This window comes from Nansenia antarctica, assembly GCF_963989245.1.
Source record: "Nansenia antarctica genome assembly, chromosome: 13".
NCBI classification, from domain to species: Eukaryota; Metazoa; Chordata; class Actinopteri; order Argentiniformes; family Microstomatidae; genus Nansenia; species Nansenia antarctica.
The window spans coordinates 4,094,589-4,113,755 of NC_137683.1; the positions used below are offsets into that span (position 1 = coordinate 4,094,589).

The 19,167-nt window shown below is 42.2% G+C and overlaps 1 protein-coding gene across 1 annotated transcript in view; it reads left to right on the top strand.

The window, feature by feature from the left end:
* Positions 1–19,167, top strand: part of zcchc2 (zinc finger, CCHC domain containing 2) — a gene marked incomplete at its 5' end in the record, with an annotated part of 120,942 nt that overhangs the window by 50,552 nt on the left and 51,223 nt on the right. Inside the window, one exon of the mRNA XM_080544538.1 lies at positions 16,870–16,941. Within this exon, the coding sequence (XP_080400664.1) occupies positions 16,870–16,941 (72 nt within the window). The remainder of the gene's footprint in view (positions 1–16,869; positions 16,942–19,167) is intronic.

Genomic DNA, 19,167 nt, shown 5'->3' on the forward strand with positions numbered 1-19,167 from the left:
ACACACACACACACACACAACACACACACACACACACACACACACACACACACACTCCTGCTTGCACATCCACTCATGCATGCCATGCACACACACACACACACACACACACACACACACACACACACACATTCACATTGTCTCTCACTCCTTTCCTGTGTGTTGGCTGCCAGACAGACCTCTCTGTCTGAGTGTGTGAGTGTGTGAGTGTGTGAGTGTGTGAGTGTGTGAGCGGAGCGGCAGGACGGATGTAGCTGTCTGTCCCTCTGGGCCCGGCGCTGGTGGAGGGGACCAGGGCAGAGAGTCTCTGTTAGCAGCCAGGCAGAACAACAGGCCACAGTGACAACAGCCCTCTGCCAGTCTGCACTGCCTAAGGCCTATACATTCACTATAGACACACACACACACACACACACACACACACACACACACACACACACACACACACACACACACACTCACACTCAAAGAGGTCTCTGGGGAAAGTAGAAGCCAGATAGAGGAGTAAAAGCTTTCATTTGGCTGTTATGGTTTTGAACAAGTACATTCCGCTCGACACGCCCTGTTTTGTGTCTTTTTTTTTTTCTCCACGCAAATGCCCTTTAGCCTAGCGACCACGTAGAAGAAGATATGTAACGCAGAACTTAACACACACATATACGTTGTCCTCTGAGATGGCAGAGAGAGTCTGCTTGCAAGAAGGTGGGGTTTTGTGTGTTTCGTAAAAGACCACCTTGCGAAAGGAAGGAAAAAACAACCGATTATCCCCTTTCAGACTCCCAGATTGGACTTTGTCCCCTAGCATAGCCGTGTGAGCGTGGGTCGGCTCCAGAAAATATATTCATTGCAAGGTCATATGTCTTTCAGGAGGCTAGTATCCACACAGCTTCTACCTTTTGTTGTTTCCTACGGAGACAAACAAGGTCACGCGAGGTGGTGGAGGAAGTGCAGTGAGAGGTCAAGTGTAGTTCAACACTAAGTCAATGTCCTGACTGTCTGTTTCCTGGTGGATCAAGTGTTGTCCAGGTGTCTCCCAGACTGGGATAGGTCTAAGCACTGTGGTGATGGCTTCACCTAGCCTTCCAATTGGTTTTAGTGGCGCGTCCACCATCTGACCCTGTTTACCAGGGTACATCTGACCATGTTTACCAGGGTACATCTGACCCTGTTTACCAGGGTACATCTGACCATGTTTACCAGGGTACATCTGACCCTGTTTACCAGGGTACATCTGACCCTGTTTACCAGGGTACATCTGACCCTGTTTACCAGGGTACATCTGACCCTGTTTACCAGGGTACATCTGACCCTGTTTACCAGGGTACATCTGACCATGTTTACCAGGGTACATCTGACCCTCTTTACCAGGGTACATCTGACCCTGTTTACCAGGGTACATCTGACCCTCTTTACCAGGGTACATTATCGCTGACCTGGTCTAATCACGGCTCCGTGGTCATGAAGTAAAGGTGAGAGAGGTTTTTCAGTCTTATCGGGGACACAGGAAGTGATGCGTTCTTGAACTCCACTTGACCCCCTCTCTGTCACGTGACCGTGTTTGTCTACGTCGTCTACAAAGGGAAACACATGTGAAACCAACGGCGTTGGAAGAGACTTGGAAGAGACGATACAACCAGATAGCCATCGGTGTTTCAGTCTGCACTCTCTTCTAAGAATGAACGCCGTTAACCAGCTGGGGTTTGTTACATCATGTTGGGTGCTAGTGTTATGGAAGGTAAATTATGGAAGGTAATAAAACGCTGTAATAAAAACTTGACGCCGCAACATTACATTATCGTAATACAGTAGTTGCCTTACAGACGTCACGGACAGTTACGATGCAGTAAGCTGAAGTGAAGCGTTGTGCCGTAGCTTAGGGACTAACACTAGAACAGCCGCGCCTTTTTACCTCTTTAGAATGCAAAGCCGCTATCTACACACAACTACCACTAGTTGGCCGCTTGTAAATTAGCCTGCTTCCTACACAGAAAAACTGCTAAATAGCTTTTATACTAGCTTATCCTGATGTGATTTTGAAAATGTAAGGATACTGGGTGGTAGAACGCACATATCTAGAAAAAGTCAAGAAAGGAGGGTCCTGAAATGCGGGGGGCGGGGGACTCCCCCAGAATAACTTTAGCAGTGTGAGAAGCGATCATGTAGGAGTGAGTCACAGAGGAGGTATCATGTGACCTAATCTGCAGCCGGCCTCTGTCCCTCCTAGCTAAGCAGCTCCACCCCCCCCCCCCCCCCCGGCCACGGCTCTGGGTCTTTCCTGGCCTTCACAGGCCTAGCAGGCCAACACCAGAGTTCTGTGTGAGATTGTGTATGCTCTCTCTCTCTCTCTCTCTCTCTCTCTCTCTCTCTCTCTCTCTCTCTCTCTCTCTCTCTCTCTCTCTCTCTCTCTCTCTAGCCTCTCTCCACAGCCCTGCTCCCTAATGACATGATTTAATCATTCAGGCTATGAAAGAGGTGTTTGTTTCTCCCCTGCCTACCCCCCCCCCCCCCCCCAAGCTCCTCAAATGAGCCAGGGGACTATCCACCCCTCTCCGTACCCCCCTCCCTCTCCGTACCTTCCTCCCCTCCGTACCCCCCTCCCTCTCCGTACCCCCCTCCCTCCCAGTGTGCCAAATGGGACGACATCCTGGCTTGGTTACAAATATGAGAGAGAGTGAGAGAGGGGGGGGGGGGGGGGAGGGGGAGAGAGAGGGGGAGAGGGAGAGAGAGAGAGGGGGGGGGGAGAGAGAGAGAGAGAGAGAGAGAGAGAGAGAGAGAGAGAGAGAGGGGGGAGAGGGAGAGAGAGAGAGAGATGGGGGCTCTGTTGAAATGAGTTACTTGTGTTTGAATCTGTTTGAGTTATTACAGTCAACATTTATAAAAGGCCAGCACTAACTTTGTTGCGTGTGTTTAGCAATACTGTGTGTTATCATACTGTGTTATCATAATGTGTGTTATCATACTGTGTGTTATCATACTGTGTGTTATCAGACTGTGTGTTATTATACTGTGTGTTATCAGACTGTGTGTTATCAGACTGTGTGTTTAGCATACTGTCATACTGTGTTATTACAGTACAGGTGTTATCATACTGTGTGTTATCATACTGTGTGTTATCATAATGTGTGTTATCAGACTGTGTGTTATCATAATGTGTGTTATTATACTGTGTGTTTAGCATACTGTGTGTTATCAGACTGTGTGTTATCATACTGTGTGTTATCATACTGTGTGTTATCATACTGTGTGTTTAGCATACTGTGTGTTATCAGACTGTGTGTTATCATACTGTGTGTTATCATACTGTGTGTTATCAGACTGTGTGTTATCATACTGTGTGTTATCATACTGTGTGTTATCATACTGTGTGTTATCATACTGTGTGTTATCAGACTGTGTGTTATCATACTGTGTGTTATCAGACTGTGTGTTATCATACTGTGTGTTATCATACTGTGTGTTATCATACTGTGTGTTATTATACTGTGTGTTATCATACTGTGTGTTATCATACTGTGTGTTATCAGACTGTGTGTTATCAGACTGTGTGTTATCATACTGTGTGTTATCATACTGTGTGTTATCATACTGTGTGTTATTATACTGTGTGTTTAGCATACTGTGTGTTATCATACTGTGTGTTATCAGACTGTGTGTTATCAGACTGTGTGTTATCATACTGTGTGTTATCATACTGTGTGTTATCAGACTGTGTGTTATCATACTGTGTGTTATCATACTGTGTGTTATCATACTGTGTGTTATCAGACTGTGTGTTATCATACTGTGTGTAATTACAGTACAGGTGGTTTCATGGTTGGCAGAGTGCTGTCAGTCTCACCTCATTAGGTCATGGGTGGCGCCCTGAACCCATCCTGTGCTTATTGGCAGTAGGAGCAGTAGTAGTAGTAGTAGTAGTAGTAGTAGTAGTAGTAGTAGTAGTAGTAGTAGTAGTAGTAGTAGTAGTAGTAGTAGTAGTAGTAGTAGTAGTAGTAGTAGTAGTAGTAGTAGTAGTAGTAGTAGTAGTAGTAGTAGTAGTAGTAGTAGTAGTAGTAGTAGTAGTAGTAGTAGTAGTAGTAGTAGTAGTAGTAGTAGTAGTAGTAGTAGTAGTAGTAGTAGTAGTAGTAGTAGTAGTAGTAGTAGTAGTAGTAGTAGTAGTAGTAGTAGTAGTAGTAGTAGTAGTAGTAGTAGTAGTAGTAGTAGTAGTAGTAGTAGTAGTAGTAGTAGTAGTAGTAGTAGTAGTAGTAGTAGTAGTAGTAGTAGTAGTAGTAGTAGTAGTAGTAGTAGTAGTAGTAGTAGTAGTAGTAGTAGTAGTAGTAGTAGTAGTAGTAGTAGTAGTAGTAGTAGTAGTAGTAGTAGTAGTAGTAGTAGTAGTAGTAGTAGTAGTAGTAGTAGTAGTAGTAGTAGTAGTAGTAGTAGTAGTAGTAGTAGTAGTAGTAGTAGTAGTAGTAGTAGTAGTAGTAGTAGTAGTAGTAGTAGTAGTAGTAGTAGTAGTAGTAGTAGTAGTAGTAGTAGTAGTAGTAGTAGTAGTAGTAGTAGTAGTAGTAGTAGTAGTAGTAGTAGTAGTAGTAGTAGTAGTAGTAGTAGTAGTAGTAGTAGTAGTAGTAGTAGTAGTAGTAGTAGTAGTAGTAGTAGTAGTAGTAGTAGTAGTAGTAGTAGTAGTAGTAGTAGTAGTAGTAGTAGTAGTAGTAGTAGTAGTAGTAGTAGTAGTAGTAGTAGTAGTAGTAGTAGTAGTAGTAGTAGTAGTAGTAGTAGTAGTAGTAGTAGTAGTAGTAGTAGTAGTAGTAGTAGTAGTAGTAGTAGTAGTAGTAGTAGTAGTAGTAGTAGTAGTAGTAGTAGTAGTAGTAGTAGTAGTAGTAGTAGTAGTAGTAGTAGTAGTAGTAGTAGTAGTAGTAGTAGTAGTAGTAGTAGTAGTAGTAGTAGTAGTAGTAGTAGTAGTAGTAGTAGTAGTAGTAGTAGTAGTAGTAGTAGCAGCAGCAGCAGCAGCAGCAGCAGCAGCAGCAGCAGCAGCAGGGTTCCCACGGGCCCTTGAAATCCTTTAAAGTTCGTGAATTTGAGAGGAAAATAAATCAAGGTCTTAAAAGTTTTTGAAAATAGACATGGGTCACTGAACGTGCTTGAATTTCTCTCTCTCTCTCTCAAAAAAAATATAAATAATAATATGTTAAAAAATGTTTTACTTAGCTCGTCAACTAGTAAATAAGTCTCTGTATTGCTTAACTTTACACATATTTCACAATATATTGTTTTGCTGTGGTAGAGAAGGCAAGAGACCATCTAGTGTTCACACATTCAAGCCTCTCTTTTTAATAGTTTTCTGTGAGCGGAGAGTTCCTATTATATACATTCTCATCTAGACCTGTCGCAAACCGTGTTGGGTCCTTGAATTTGAAGGAATTGAGTCTTGAAAGTCCTTGAAAGGTGCTTGAATGTGATGTTTCAGAAGGTGTGGGAGCCCTGGCTAGCAGCAGTTGCACCAGTGTAGCAGCTATCTGTGGTGGTTGTTGTCCCTTTAGCTCCTGACCTGGGTGCCAGGGTTTCCGTTAGAAAAATTTGCCGTCGGACATCGTGTCCGGGAAGAATTCGATTTACCGGACAAACGTGATATATTCCGGTCATCATATTAAAATATAATTATTTTTTTTTTTTCCAAAATCATAATTTTTTTTCTTCAAATCTAATATAGCTGTTTGTCGCGGTGATTACTGTTGTGTAGCGGCCTATATATGCCATTTAATGTCTATTTCTCATCCGATACGATTAGATGCGAGCTATATAATAATATAACATGATTTGACGCATGCGCGCTATGCCATGCGTCAAATCCAGCGCTGAACGGGCGCCTCACTGGGAACTGAACAGACAGCATCGATCAATGAACGGACTCCACATTACGTTAACTGAAGTTTGTTAAATTGTTTGGGATTAATGTGAGTTTTCTATTTTCTCTTTCCAGTTTTACCCTTTTTTTTATTTTTATCAATAAAACAACGTCATTTCTATAACCAGGGGGGTGTTCCATCGACGTCGCTGGAGGAAAGTCTGGGCTTGTTTTGACAAGTCTCGCGAGATCTATCAAGATATGCCTGGATCTTTTTAAGAGTCTCGCGGGACTTGGCGAAGTAGGCCTAGGTTTTCCTTTGGCGACGTTGATAGAACACCCACCAGGTCTCGCTGGTTGGGAAGGCATTTCGTTTAGCTGCCTGTCAAATCATACTTAGGGGATAGCCCTGTAAGCTCATACGGGTCTGTATGTCGTCCTGAAAACCGGCTGTTAGATCATATCGCTGAAGTTTGTCTCCATCTTAGTGTAAATGTTGTCCGTTTCGTTTGTTATCCTTGTTATTGTGCGATAAAGTTAAGGCTTTCCGCTTCGGGCCACCATTTTCAGCTGGGCACCGGACACACACACACTCGTGCACGCGCGGCACTGCCCGAGAGAGAAGGACCCGCCCCCTTTGGTTAGCCTATAGGCTGGCTGGAGGGGGCGGGTCCTTCTCTCTCGGGCAGTGTTGTGTGTGTGTGTTTGGTGCTCAGCTGAGAATGGTGGCCCAAAGCCAATTTGAATACAAAATGTGAACTTTAGCGAATTGTATTCAAATTGTGCTTAGAGGGAATTATTTTCACCGGACATTTTGTCCGACGAGTTTTCAATTTGTCGGACTTCGACAAATTTTACCGGACAAAGTCCGGGAATTACCGGTTAACGGAAACCCTGCTGGGTGCTGTATTAAGTAGATTAGCTTCACCAGAATAGATGTGATAGTAGCCTCCTTTATTATCCTCCTTACAGGATAAGAGTTTAGACTTGTGTAACAAGACACCATCAACATGATGCAATATCTTACATCATAAATCATACCAGCCTAACAAGACAACATAAATTCAAGTCATTGCGCCACCTACCCCCTTCCTCCCTCACTCCCTCGCTCTCTTCCTCCATTTATTCTTTTTTTTTCTTCCCTTTTGTCGTGTGGCCCTGGGTGTTAGCTCTAGCAACTCTGTTGTCGTTGTGGTGACAATATTATCCCAGCCCAGGGTGTAAATCTCTGCAGGCCAGAGTGGAGGACTTGGTGTTTGAACAAACCTGTATTTTGGTCTGAATGGTTCCATCAATCTAAAGTGAGATGAAGTGTCCCGTGTTATAAGATGACCATGTACAGTGTTATAAGATGACCATGTACAGTGTTATAAGATGACCATGTACAGTGTTATAAGATGACCATGTACAGTGTTATAAGATGACCATGTACAGTGTTATAAGATGACCATGTACAGTGTTATAAGATGACCATGTACAGTGCCGATAGATAAAGCCACTTTTAAAATGTTCCCCTTTAGTTGCCCCAGAGACTGGAATCGTAATTCATTATTAGGATGTTTTTTCACACTGATCAGACACTTTCTGTGAAAGAAAAAAACACCTGTTTGCAAAAGCCTACACTCCCTTGCTGTGGCTTTCCTAAAATGTGCTCAAATGATCAAATGTCTCCAACAAGTTAGAGTACAAGATTGAGTACGTCTGAGGGCAAGGATAATAGTTAATGTGATTTCGGAATTAGTATGTTTGTCTTTGTAGGGTCCCTGATTTGAATAGGAATTCATTCCATTAATTCCACATCATTTACGTTCCATTTTCATTCACAAATCGCTTTCCCGTCATTTTGAGGGGTCATTGACCGCGCTAGACCCCCATTAGCCTGTCACTAACATCTCAGCAAATGTCCCTGATCTTGACAAACTTCCCAGTCCCTGCTGGTGACAAGCATACCCATAACATGATGCAGCTACCACTATTCTACCACTATTCTACCACTATTCTACCACTAGGGCTGGGTTCAAAAAAAGCGATTATCGATTCATAAATCCCGAGATCAATCTTTCATGCATTTTCCTGCTTGCAGCTTCAACCCGCAACGAGATCTCGTGGCCAGATCTCGCGCTACAAGAATTTATCATATCTCATATCTCACGCAACGAGAGGTCTCAACACTAAAATCTAAAAACATGGCGATGGCAGGGACCCTCAAGTCACCACCAGGCTTAAAGGCTGATGTCTGGGTGCATTTTGGATGTAAAAATGATGATAGAGATGAGCAGGACAAAAGCAAAGCCATATGCAAGCTGTGCGCAATGGAGGTTACATTTTGTGGAAACACCACAACTACTTATTGATCACCCTGACGTGAAACATGGAAAAGCGGGTCCGAAATAAGCCTCGCTGATAAAGACGTTTTGGTTGCAAATTACAATCAAATTCTCTGCGTGCCCAACAAATTACAGAGGCTGTAGCAAATGTTATTTGCAAGGATATACGCCCGTACAGCGTTGTCGAAAATGCTGGCTTTTGAAGCCTCGTCAGTGTACTAGAACCACGCTACGTGTTACCGACACGCAAACAGTTGAGTGAAGTGATAGTCCCAGACATGTCCGCGCAACTTCACTTCAGCCAGCAGAGAGAGTTGCCATAACGTGTGACAGCTGGACATCCAGAGCAATGGACTCGTCGTACCTGACAATCACTTGCCGCTTTATCAGCGAGGCTTGTTTCGGATCCGCTTTTCCATGTTTCACGTCAGGGTGATGCCTCAATAAGTGGTTCCGTAGATTTGTGGTGTTTCCATGAACTTATTGTTACTGTATACTACAGTATTTTAATAATCATTGATTTTCCAATTATGTTTATTCCTGAATAAAATCTTCCAATCTCCAAAAAGTGAGAAAGCAGTAATGAAGGGCTTTAGTTTCATGGACATTATGGTTTACAATGTGTTTTTTTGTTCCCCAAAATACCCTCATCTATTGCACTATTTTCGTTTGAGTTTTGCACATTTTTATTTAGTGTATATACCGTATATAGCCTATATTATACAAATAAGCTATTTGAGACAGTCCTGAGGGATATGTGATGTCTTGTTTACCGATAGGCTATGTTTGTAGCCCCTTTATTTACACTGGCTGCAGTAAAGCACGTTAAAAAGCACTTTTTGTAGTGTCTGATTTAGCAAAATGTTGGTCAATGATGTTCATTTATGTTCCAATAAGAAGTACCGTACATTAATGTAACTGCTTTGGAGTCAATTCTTAATGTAAACATTGATATGTTTAACAATGCTACATGTTATAGGGTTCCTTGAACCATTTATAGCATTAGTTCTGAGAATCTCTTCATATTCAAGGAAAATTGATATTGTAACTACGGTAAATCGAATCGGAATCGAATCGAATCGTGAATCGAATCGAATCGGGAGCTGTGAATCGGAATCGAATCGTTTTGGGAAATCAGTGGCGATACCCAGCCCTACTCTATTCTACCACTCTTCTACCTCTATTCTACCACTATTCTACCTCTATTCTACCTCTATTCTACCACTCTTCTACCTCTATTCTACCACTATTCTACCTCTATTCTACCTCTATTCTACCACTATTCTACCTCTATTCTACCTCTATTCTACCTCTATTCTACCTCTATTCTACCACTATTCTACCTCTATTCTACCTCTATTCTACCTCTATTCTACCTCTATTCTACCACTATTCTACCTCTATTTTACCTCTATTCTACCTCTATTCTACCTCTATTCTACCTCTATTCTACCTCTATTCTACCTCTATTCTACCTCTATTCTACCTCTATTCTACCACTCTTCTACCTCTATTCTACCACTATTCTACCTCTATTCTACCTCTATTCTACCACTATTCTACCTCTATTCTACCTCTATTCTACCTCTATTCTACCACTATTCTTCACACAGGACATGGTGTGGAAACAGCGATGTCTGTGCTGGATGTAATGCTTTGTAGTAAAACAAAACAGACACATTTTCAGCCACAGTTATTGCTGTATCACTTGAATGTTGCAAACACAGTTTTGGATTTGAGATAGATTTCTGGCCACTCGGTTCAATAGACCAATTTTGTAGAGTGATTATTACATGATGAAGTTGCCCTGGCAACTGTGCAAAAAAAAGTCTCTCCAGGGTAGCATTTCTTGTGTATTTATTTAATTTAAATACATTGCAACAATTGAATTTTAAACCAACCTGTTTTTATCCCCACCCACCTGGCAATCTGGCTTAAAAGAGCTGTCTAGTATTGATTCTAGGCTTTGTATTTGTCTTTGGAGTCTGCTATTGGAGGACCAAAGAGTCATGTCAATGAAAGTCAAGGAAGCCATAGCCGTAGGACTGTTGTGAAACTGTGGTGGACTTTGGACCCTCTAAAGTCTTTCATCAATGGGGGACAGGGGTGCTAGTGGAGAGTCACTCGCGTGTAAAAACTAGTGTTGTTCCGATACCATTTTTTGATCCCGATACCGATACCTGACCGTGCAGTACTTGCCGATACCGAGTACCGATCCGATACCACGGCGTTTGAAAAAACAAAACAAAAAAACATGTTTTTTGAGCCGCATACTCACCTCGATGTAAAATTATTGCTAACACTTAGTCTGGCATCGGGTGTTTGGTATCGTGAAAAGTATCAACAAAAATCAATTAACCAACTCAATCAAGGTACCATTTGGTTCTGTAACTAATCATAACAGCAGGGCCGGCCTGTGGGACTGGGGAGTGAAGGCGGTGTCGCCCATCAAAAGAAGAATGTGGCCAGGTACTAATATATGTGAAGGCACACGATTTGTCAAAGTGCAGTTCAATGAATTTGTGAAATCACTTCCATATTCGACTAGGTTTGACACGGAGACTGGCCCGGACTTCTTCCGAGTTATTCCATCCGGGTAGTTTTGAAGCCTGACAAGCAAAGAATGCTGCTAGGGTTTAAACCTTCTAGTCGGAGACTCCTAGCAAAGTTAGACTTAAAAGTTCTAGACACTGGTTTTTATAACTTTGACAGTCCGGTGTGTGCTTCATGAAACGGGGTTGGTTTTTTAGCTACCATGCATTGGCCAACAGAATTAGTTACCCTGGTGAAAAGTGGGCAAACGTGGCACCATTGTTGAAATCAAAAGTCAAGAACGATAGCTAGTTATTAGTTACGCGTATAACATTACATAGCTCTTCATCCCCAGCAGTGCCTGTCGCTTTGCATGTTCTGTTCATTGAACAGTAGCAGCAACTCAACCACACACTGTCTGTATGAGTAACGCCGGTAAAACAAAACGTACCTTTCTCTGCCACATAATCCTTAGGGGCCATGCTTGCCGATCACAGGTGATGATATACTTGTTAACGGGACTTGTAAAATCCTATTTACTTTGCTCAACTTTAAAAATGGAATGTTTCTCGTGTCTTCACACCGTCACCGGAGACAATTCATTCACCGAGTTGCGGGACGCTGTGGGTGCGTTCGTAAATTCGCTCTGGAAATCTGATCACCTCTCAAGGAATGCCTCTTGTCCAATCAAATTGCTTGGTCCCTTTATGACGTTGATACCACTGTGCGCTCCAGCGTTCTAAGAGCGAATTAGGAATGCAGCCTGTGCAAAACGCGCATCACAAGTTTGGTATCGGGTGTTATTATTTGTTAGTACTCGCCGATACCGATACCAGCATTTTTGTGCGTATCGGTGGCCATGCCGATACTAGTATCGGTATCGGAACAACACTAGTAAAAACATATTTGGTTGTTATCACACAATGGCGGGACAAATTAGACTATGGCTAATTAACAGGAAACACTCAATCAGAAACATAACTAACACTTAAGACGTACCAAGATCAGCAGTCTGGAACATTGTTAAACAGAAACTAAAGCCTCGGTGAGCTCATCAGTCGCAAACGGGCTGGTAGGCCAAGGTGGACTTCCACAGCTCAACATTATAATAATAAATAATAATAATAATAATAATAATATGATAATAATAATACTAATTATGAAGAAAAGTCCCCAAGACAACTATCTCACAGACCAGGAACTCTCTCCAGGGTGGTGAACTTGTTAGAGATGACCATCCGCCAAATACTTCACCAGCCAAACTACAGACGCTTCACTGCTAGGTGAACTTGCTAACGTGTCTTAGTTGATGATTGTACCTCCTGAAGGCAGCAGCAGGATGGATTCTGAAGAGTACAGAAACATCCTGTCTGCTCAAGTGAAGCAAATGCCTCCAAATTACGTTGACTAAAAACATATTGCCATGGCAACTAGGGCGTTTTTCAGGGCCAAAAAGTGGAAAGGTGTTGACTCGCAATCTTCAGATTTAAATCCAATTGAACATGCATTTAATTTCCTGATTATAACATTTTAGGAAAAAATACATCAAAACAAACAACAAGTGAAGATTGCTGCAGTCCAGGCTGCGCAGAGCGTCACCAGAGAAGTCACCCGGTGTCTGGTTGGGTGAATTGGTCGCAGACTTCAGGCAGTTATTATTGTCAACTCTACTCAATCTCTACTCATTGGACCTAGGCCCATTGCAGTCCAACCAGGTTCATGTGCTTGACAACAATCCCGCTTCTGGGTATTATAATATCATCAACACTTAAGTTAATTTTGTTGCCTACAACTGTAACTAATGTGACGTGGGACAGTGGTGCAATCCTAATTGGTAATGACAATGGATGTCTTCATCTCATAATACATTACTCATCACCATCTATGCTAACTGAAGCTTTTTTAAAGGAAATTACCAGTTTAGCGGCCCACTAAAACGTACTGTTGCGCAGCGCTTTTTAGTGGAATCAAATTGTTCAATTTAGTCCTGAAACCAAATAAAACCAAATAACCAAATACATCCAAATATAAAAATACTTTTGCTTCGTAATGAGACTATGTCTGGACAAATGTATGGGAAACACTGAGGAGAATACTCACGACCACTGGCGGACCCAGGGGGGGGGGGGGGGAGTGGGGGCGACCGCCCCTCCTGGTGCCCCCACGGTTGAAAAACGTCTCTCTTAAGTGCCCTTTTGACTGGCAAAAATGCCCTTTTGAGTGGCGAAAATGAGAGGACGTGCCCTATTGGTGCCCCTCCAATGGTCTAAACTTGACCATGTGCCCCCACAGTTGAAAAACGACGCACTAAAGTGCCCTTTTGAGTGGCCAAATTAGAGGATGTGCCCTATTGGCTGCCTTTCCAATGGTCTAAACTTGACCATGTGCAGTGATGGGGTCCCATGTTGTGCAGTAGGTGCCCTTTTTTCCTTTTCGCCCCTGCCCTTCAAACAGCCTGAGTCCGCCACTGCTCACGACCCTGGCTGCTAGAGCAATTGCCTCTCACAGAATTTCTGAGAGACTGTGTTCACCGAATCACCAGGGATGAAAACATAAAATGAGTCAGGGTCAACAGGAGGGTCGAATAGGAGTCTGAGAGAACAAAGGATACAGAGACTTCGGTTGCAGTGAAAACACAGTGTCAGAGTTAAAAGTTATTTTAGCAGACTAGCATAACCATAGATTATATACATGAGCAGTATACATGTACATGATTATATACATAACAGTCAACACATCAATCGATTAAATCCTGCGTGAAACCCCCATACGTCACAATTGCGACTCAGCCTTAAAGGGCCCTCGCCCAACTCCCACCATACAAACAAGCGTCTCACAGTAGCGTCCGCTGCAACATAGCAATTTAGGACGGTTTCAACAAAAAAAGTTGCTATTTCCGAAAACCCCGGTTCACGGTTAAACCGTGAAACCGTCCAACCCTATCAACCATCTAATGACGTCCTCAGGGCAGTCCAGTGTTCTAAGGTCTGTAGCTTTATGAGGTGTTTATTAGGTTAAGAGAAAGTTACCCTTCACTTCACTTGCGGCGCCGCACTAGAATGGTCTTGGAGGCTAAACGACCACAGATGTTGGTGTTGGGGGAGGGAGAGGATGAGAGAGAGAGAGAGAGAGAGAGAGAGAGAGAGAGAGAGAGAGAAAGAGAAAAGAGCAAAAGAGAGATGGAGATGGAGAGGGAGGGAAGGAGAGATCATGTGCTAGCTATACTGAGGTTTGCCAGACTACCATTGTGACTCATTCCCCTCTCCATCTGTTCGTCATGGACTAGTGTAATGCCTCTTCTTAAAACTGTAGTAACACAGGGATTCTCTCTCCATCTCTCTGGCCTGACCACGCACACTCAATCTCTCTCTCTCTCTCTCTCTCTCTCTCTCTCTCTCTCTCTCTCTCTCTCTCTCTCTCTCTCTCTCTCTCTCTCTCTCTCTCTCTCTCTTGTGCGCTCTCCAGTGTTTCCTCCAGGATTTTTCACATTAGTGGCGGAGTGTTCTTTTTTCGCGCGCGTATGCAACACGCACTGGCGCTCAATACAAAGACGTAATTTCACAGAAAAATAGAGGGTGGCAAAATAAAATAAAAAAGTGCCCTGTTTACCCGTACCTCCGCCGTTCTGTTCGTGGTGATTTGGGAGGCAATAGATTATTTTTGCCCCGCGCATATTGCCCTGTAATTAGACCACGCGACCACAGCTCTGTTGTGTCTCTTATTGTCCAAATGTTCCCTGAATTTTAGCTGCATGTTTTTCCAGCATGTAAATCCGTTGTCAATAAAAATTCGACTCCCCTTCTTTCCCACTATGGCAAGCCGTTTTAACATTTATTAGCTACAATGGATATTCATTACTGATATCTGCAACATCATTTTGCCTAGTCAAAACTCAAATTCAAGATATCTTTAATTATATTTTGACTAATCAAAACTCACATTTTAGATATCTATAATGATATTTTAACTAGTAAGATTCAAATGTATTTTGACATTCAAGTGTATGGGGTTTGTCATTACAGATATCTACAATTCAGTTGTAGATATCAGCTATTCACATTGCCGATATCTACAACTGAATTATGACTAGTTGTAATTACAGTTTCAGATATCTACGGTTTCATTCTGACTAGGCATAATTCCAGTTCAAGATATCTTTAATTCCCATTAATTCAAGATATCTACATTGTCCTTAAAGATATCTTAAATTAAGTTGAAGATATCTTGAATGAAGTTGTAGATATCTCAAACTGGAATTAGGAATAATCGTAATTTAATTGTAGATATCTATTATACAGTTATAGATATCTTGAAATTCATTTTAATGATTGATATCTCAAATTGGTGATATCTTTAACTTTCATTCTGCCTAGTCGAAATGTTATTACAGATATCTTAAATTAGAGTTTAGACTAGGCGAAATTACGTTTCAGATATGTCTGTTGTTGTCAGAAAACGCTGGAGCAGCTTCAATTACTGCGCTGTAGATTTCTAGTACAAGCATCTAGTGAACGAATCTCACGTTCACCACAAATCCCTTGATGATATATTCTCTCTATTTCATGGCATTTTCGCGCTATCCTATCCACCACAGCAACCGCCATTGCTTCTGCCAACACTCATCAAATGCTTTGCTGGTCCCGCCAATATCATGAGATACCTCGCATCATGAGCATCGTCATGCAATACAATTCGGACTAATCATAATGACGTTTGAGATATCTGCAACTATTATTTTGACTAGTCAAAACTGAATTACAGATATCTGCAATGTCATTTAAGGATGTGTGACGAGTTGAGTGTCGTTTTCGGTGACGTCACTGCTGATATCTGTATTATTACATTTTTACTAGTCAAAACTGAATTACAGATATCTCTAACTCTCGTTTTGACTAGTCAGAATGACGTTATAGATATCTTGAATACACATTTAGACTAGTAAAAATCGAATTACGACTAGTCAAATTTAGCTAATAAATGTTAAAACGGCTTGCCATATTCCCCCTGCCAATACTGTGTCGTTTGTGACATTTACCAACGTTTATGCTATCAATAGTTCGAAGCTAGCGTTAGATGCGAGGCTGCTCGGGAACATTATTTGTTTCACAAAATAGCCTGATTTAGTTGACCATGAACATCAGAGACTAGACTACATTACGAATGTTCATTTAAAATACTCTATAGTGAGCACTGGTATAAGAACATGAACCAGAGAACAGCAGTAAATGCAAGAACCCAAGGTCGTCGCTGATGATGTTGCATTTTCGATTAGGATACGCTTACGGGATTAAAGGGACGGGCAACGGGCGAAGAGAGAGGGAAGGGATTTCCAGAAATCCAAATGTCCTGCTAAATTCGGACCAATCACAAAACTGTTTTGCAAGCGCGTCGCCGACGAGGTTAATTGCAACATTGTAACATATTGTAACTTACTACATCCTAAATCGGAACGAAATGTAGGTCTGAAAGCGGCCTAAACTAGCTTCAATCTGATTTTTTTCTGTTCTCCGGTCATAAAGTGGACTGAATCAATTAGTGGCGGAGAAAATGTATTCGTGGCGGCCCGCCACGAATAAATGCATATAGAGGAAACACTGCTCTCTCTATTTCTCTTTGATTACTTTGTTGGCTTTGCCCTCATCATGTTGCATGGTCAGTAGTTGGGTGTTGTCTTCCTACCCCTCTAGCTTTCACAAGAACCCTCTGAGGCCAGGCATCACCTTGGTCGCTATGTTTTAGCCGCTGGTCATGTGACCTGATGACATATGACTTCCTGTTTAGTAGAATTGTTTGAACTTGAATGTTGAGGAAAGCTCAACCAGTCTCAACCATTCTCAACCAGTCTCAACCAGTCTCAACCAGTCTCAACCAGTCTCCTGAAGCTGAATCAAGAATAGCATGGCGATGCCAAAGGACCAACACAGGCCTGGGGAAACATAAATACAACATGTTCAAACATAAATACAACATGTTCAAACATAAATACAACATGTTCAGATTGGACATGTTTTTTACAGCAGTGTACGGTAGTCAAAATGGTTTTCATAGCGCCTCATTGCAACACTTGGGTCATTTGGGTGGTATTGTTCAATATTGTCTTGCCTTTTTACTAATAGTCAACATTGTTGAGTAATGCTCTGTGAATTATGATGAATATTATATGAACAATATTTTATTTTTTTTCTCTTTCAGGTTAAGTGGTCCGACTCATCATCCAGCAATGTGACGAAAACCCACCTGGAGCTGGAGAACTTCCTGTTGAAGGTATTACCTGCTAGAGATATGTGACCTGGGTCTGGTGAAAAAGGCCCCAAGTAGGGCATGGTCATTTACATTTTTATCTGAAAGAAGTTGAATGTGGATTTTCACACTTTTCACAGGCAGGTAATGGGTGGGAACAATAGCTGGTTAACTCCACCCCCAACCACTCCCCCAATACACTACCTGTCATTATGCCTGGACTTTCCTGTAGTGAGGTTGATGGAATACCCCCCAGGTCTTTGAGCATCAAAGCTGTAATAAAATAGAAGCAAGACAGAACATTTAAAATGACTGTCCACTGTTACCAACACACCACAACACACCACAACGATAAATACCTGAAGTATTGGTAACTCCAATAATAATAATAATGAATATGTGAAGCAGCTACCCAGATGCTTTTGCCAGTTGTAACTTTCAACAAGCACTGTGCCATCCTCCAGTCCTACAAGCTGGGGGATGTCTACTTGTTGTTCCTGCTTTTTCAGCTTGGCTGATTTCACCTTGTCTGGCAGATTGGCACAAGCACACTGGTTTCAGGTGCTATCTACCTTACTCACAAAACACCTGTTTGGCTAGCCTAGTAAACAACACATGTAACTCACCAAAATTACCCAAGTACAAAGCAGAATGTATGTTGATCGATAAAACCTTTGTTTCGTAGACACTTTCTTTTTGTTCCATTTTGTAAACAAACACACAGACATGCAGCCATATTCATGGGGGCGGTTGCAGATGCAACAGCCAGTAAAATTAAGGGAATGCTCCCCCCACACCACCGGAATATGCGTTTGCTAACAAATAATAACTTTGCTAACAAATGGTATGTATTTAGTGATCCTAAAACTGTTGTTTGTTATATTGAGTGGGCTCTTCCAGGGTTTTTCCTGCATAGAGAATTATGAGGCGGCAGCCTCCGTCATATTTCTAGCCGCCTCCAGCTCTCAACAAAACTCTGACGGTCGTATTTTCTACAAGCGTTGCACTCGGTGGATTTCTGTCATTTCTACTGCAATTGCGGCATTGCACCGACGTGGTGGCGGGGCGCTGTTTTGCAAACAAGTTAGCTTTCGTGTTTGCCAGCGAAATAGCTGATAGTTGATGTTGACTGCTCAAGGAGAATACATAATATGTATATAATATTATTAAAAAGTACAGAATGCCTGAGAGCCTTATATTGCATTATATTGCATTATATTTTGAATGATCATCTGGTGCTTGAATATTGTGTTCTCCTTTACATAAATAATGACATTTCCACCATGAATTGATGCAGAAAAGGCACAAATTGGTGCATATAAATTCACCAGAATGCAAGAAATTAAGTGTTTGATGCTCGTTTAAGGACCCCCAGACAGCCCCACTTCATGGGTCCCCCTGATGTCAAACGCATCTGGTACCACCTCGGCCTCATTTTGATCCAGGAAAAACCCTGTCTTCAACACTTCAACTTTCATAATATACCCCCCAAAAAATGTGTGCGACTTGAGAATTGCCGACATGCGGACCTTTTCACCAGACCGTGTCACTTATTGTACAATGTTTAATTGGCTAGATCTTTGATTAACTAGATCCTCCAGAGAGCCAAAGCCTCCACCTCCATGGTATGGCGCTGGGACCAGAAGTCAGAATGTATCCAGGAGATGCTCCGTAGTAGCTTTAATCACATCAGTGATTTCATTTAGGCTAATTGAAACAGATTGTTGAGACTGTTGAAACTTCCCTGGTTCTGTTAATGACAAATCAACCATACATGCACAGACATTATTTTACAGGGTACAAGACTGTGTACAAGAATAGCACGATACAAACTACATATTCAAAGACCAAATACTGGCGCACATAAGTCGACCAACATCCACTGTCCACAGTCAGAATAACGTCAGTCAGAATAACGTCAGTCAGAATAACGGGGGAGGAAGAGAGAAGTCTGTGTTCTGGTCCTTCACTCCTGTAGAGCTAGATGTGTGCAGCTGATCACAACTTCATATTTGGTCAAAACGATGAAGCATGTTGGTCATGATGAGCAGGCGGGTAGTGATGAAGCGTGTTGGTCATGATGAGCAGGCGGGTAGTGATGCGTATGAGGAGCAGAGGACAGACATGCACGGCAATGGAGCCGACCGTGCCATTCTATACCCTTTACAAACAATCAATTAATTACAGTCTCAGTCTGGGCCACAATGTTTTACTGCTGGGCCGGAATGAATGCTTCCCTGCACACCAGCT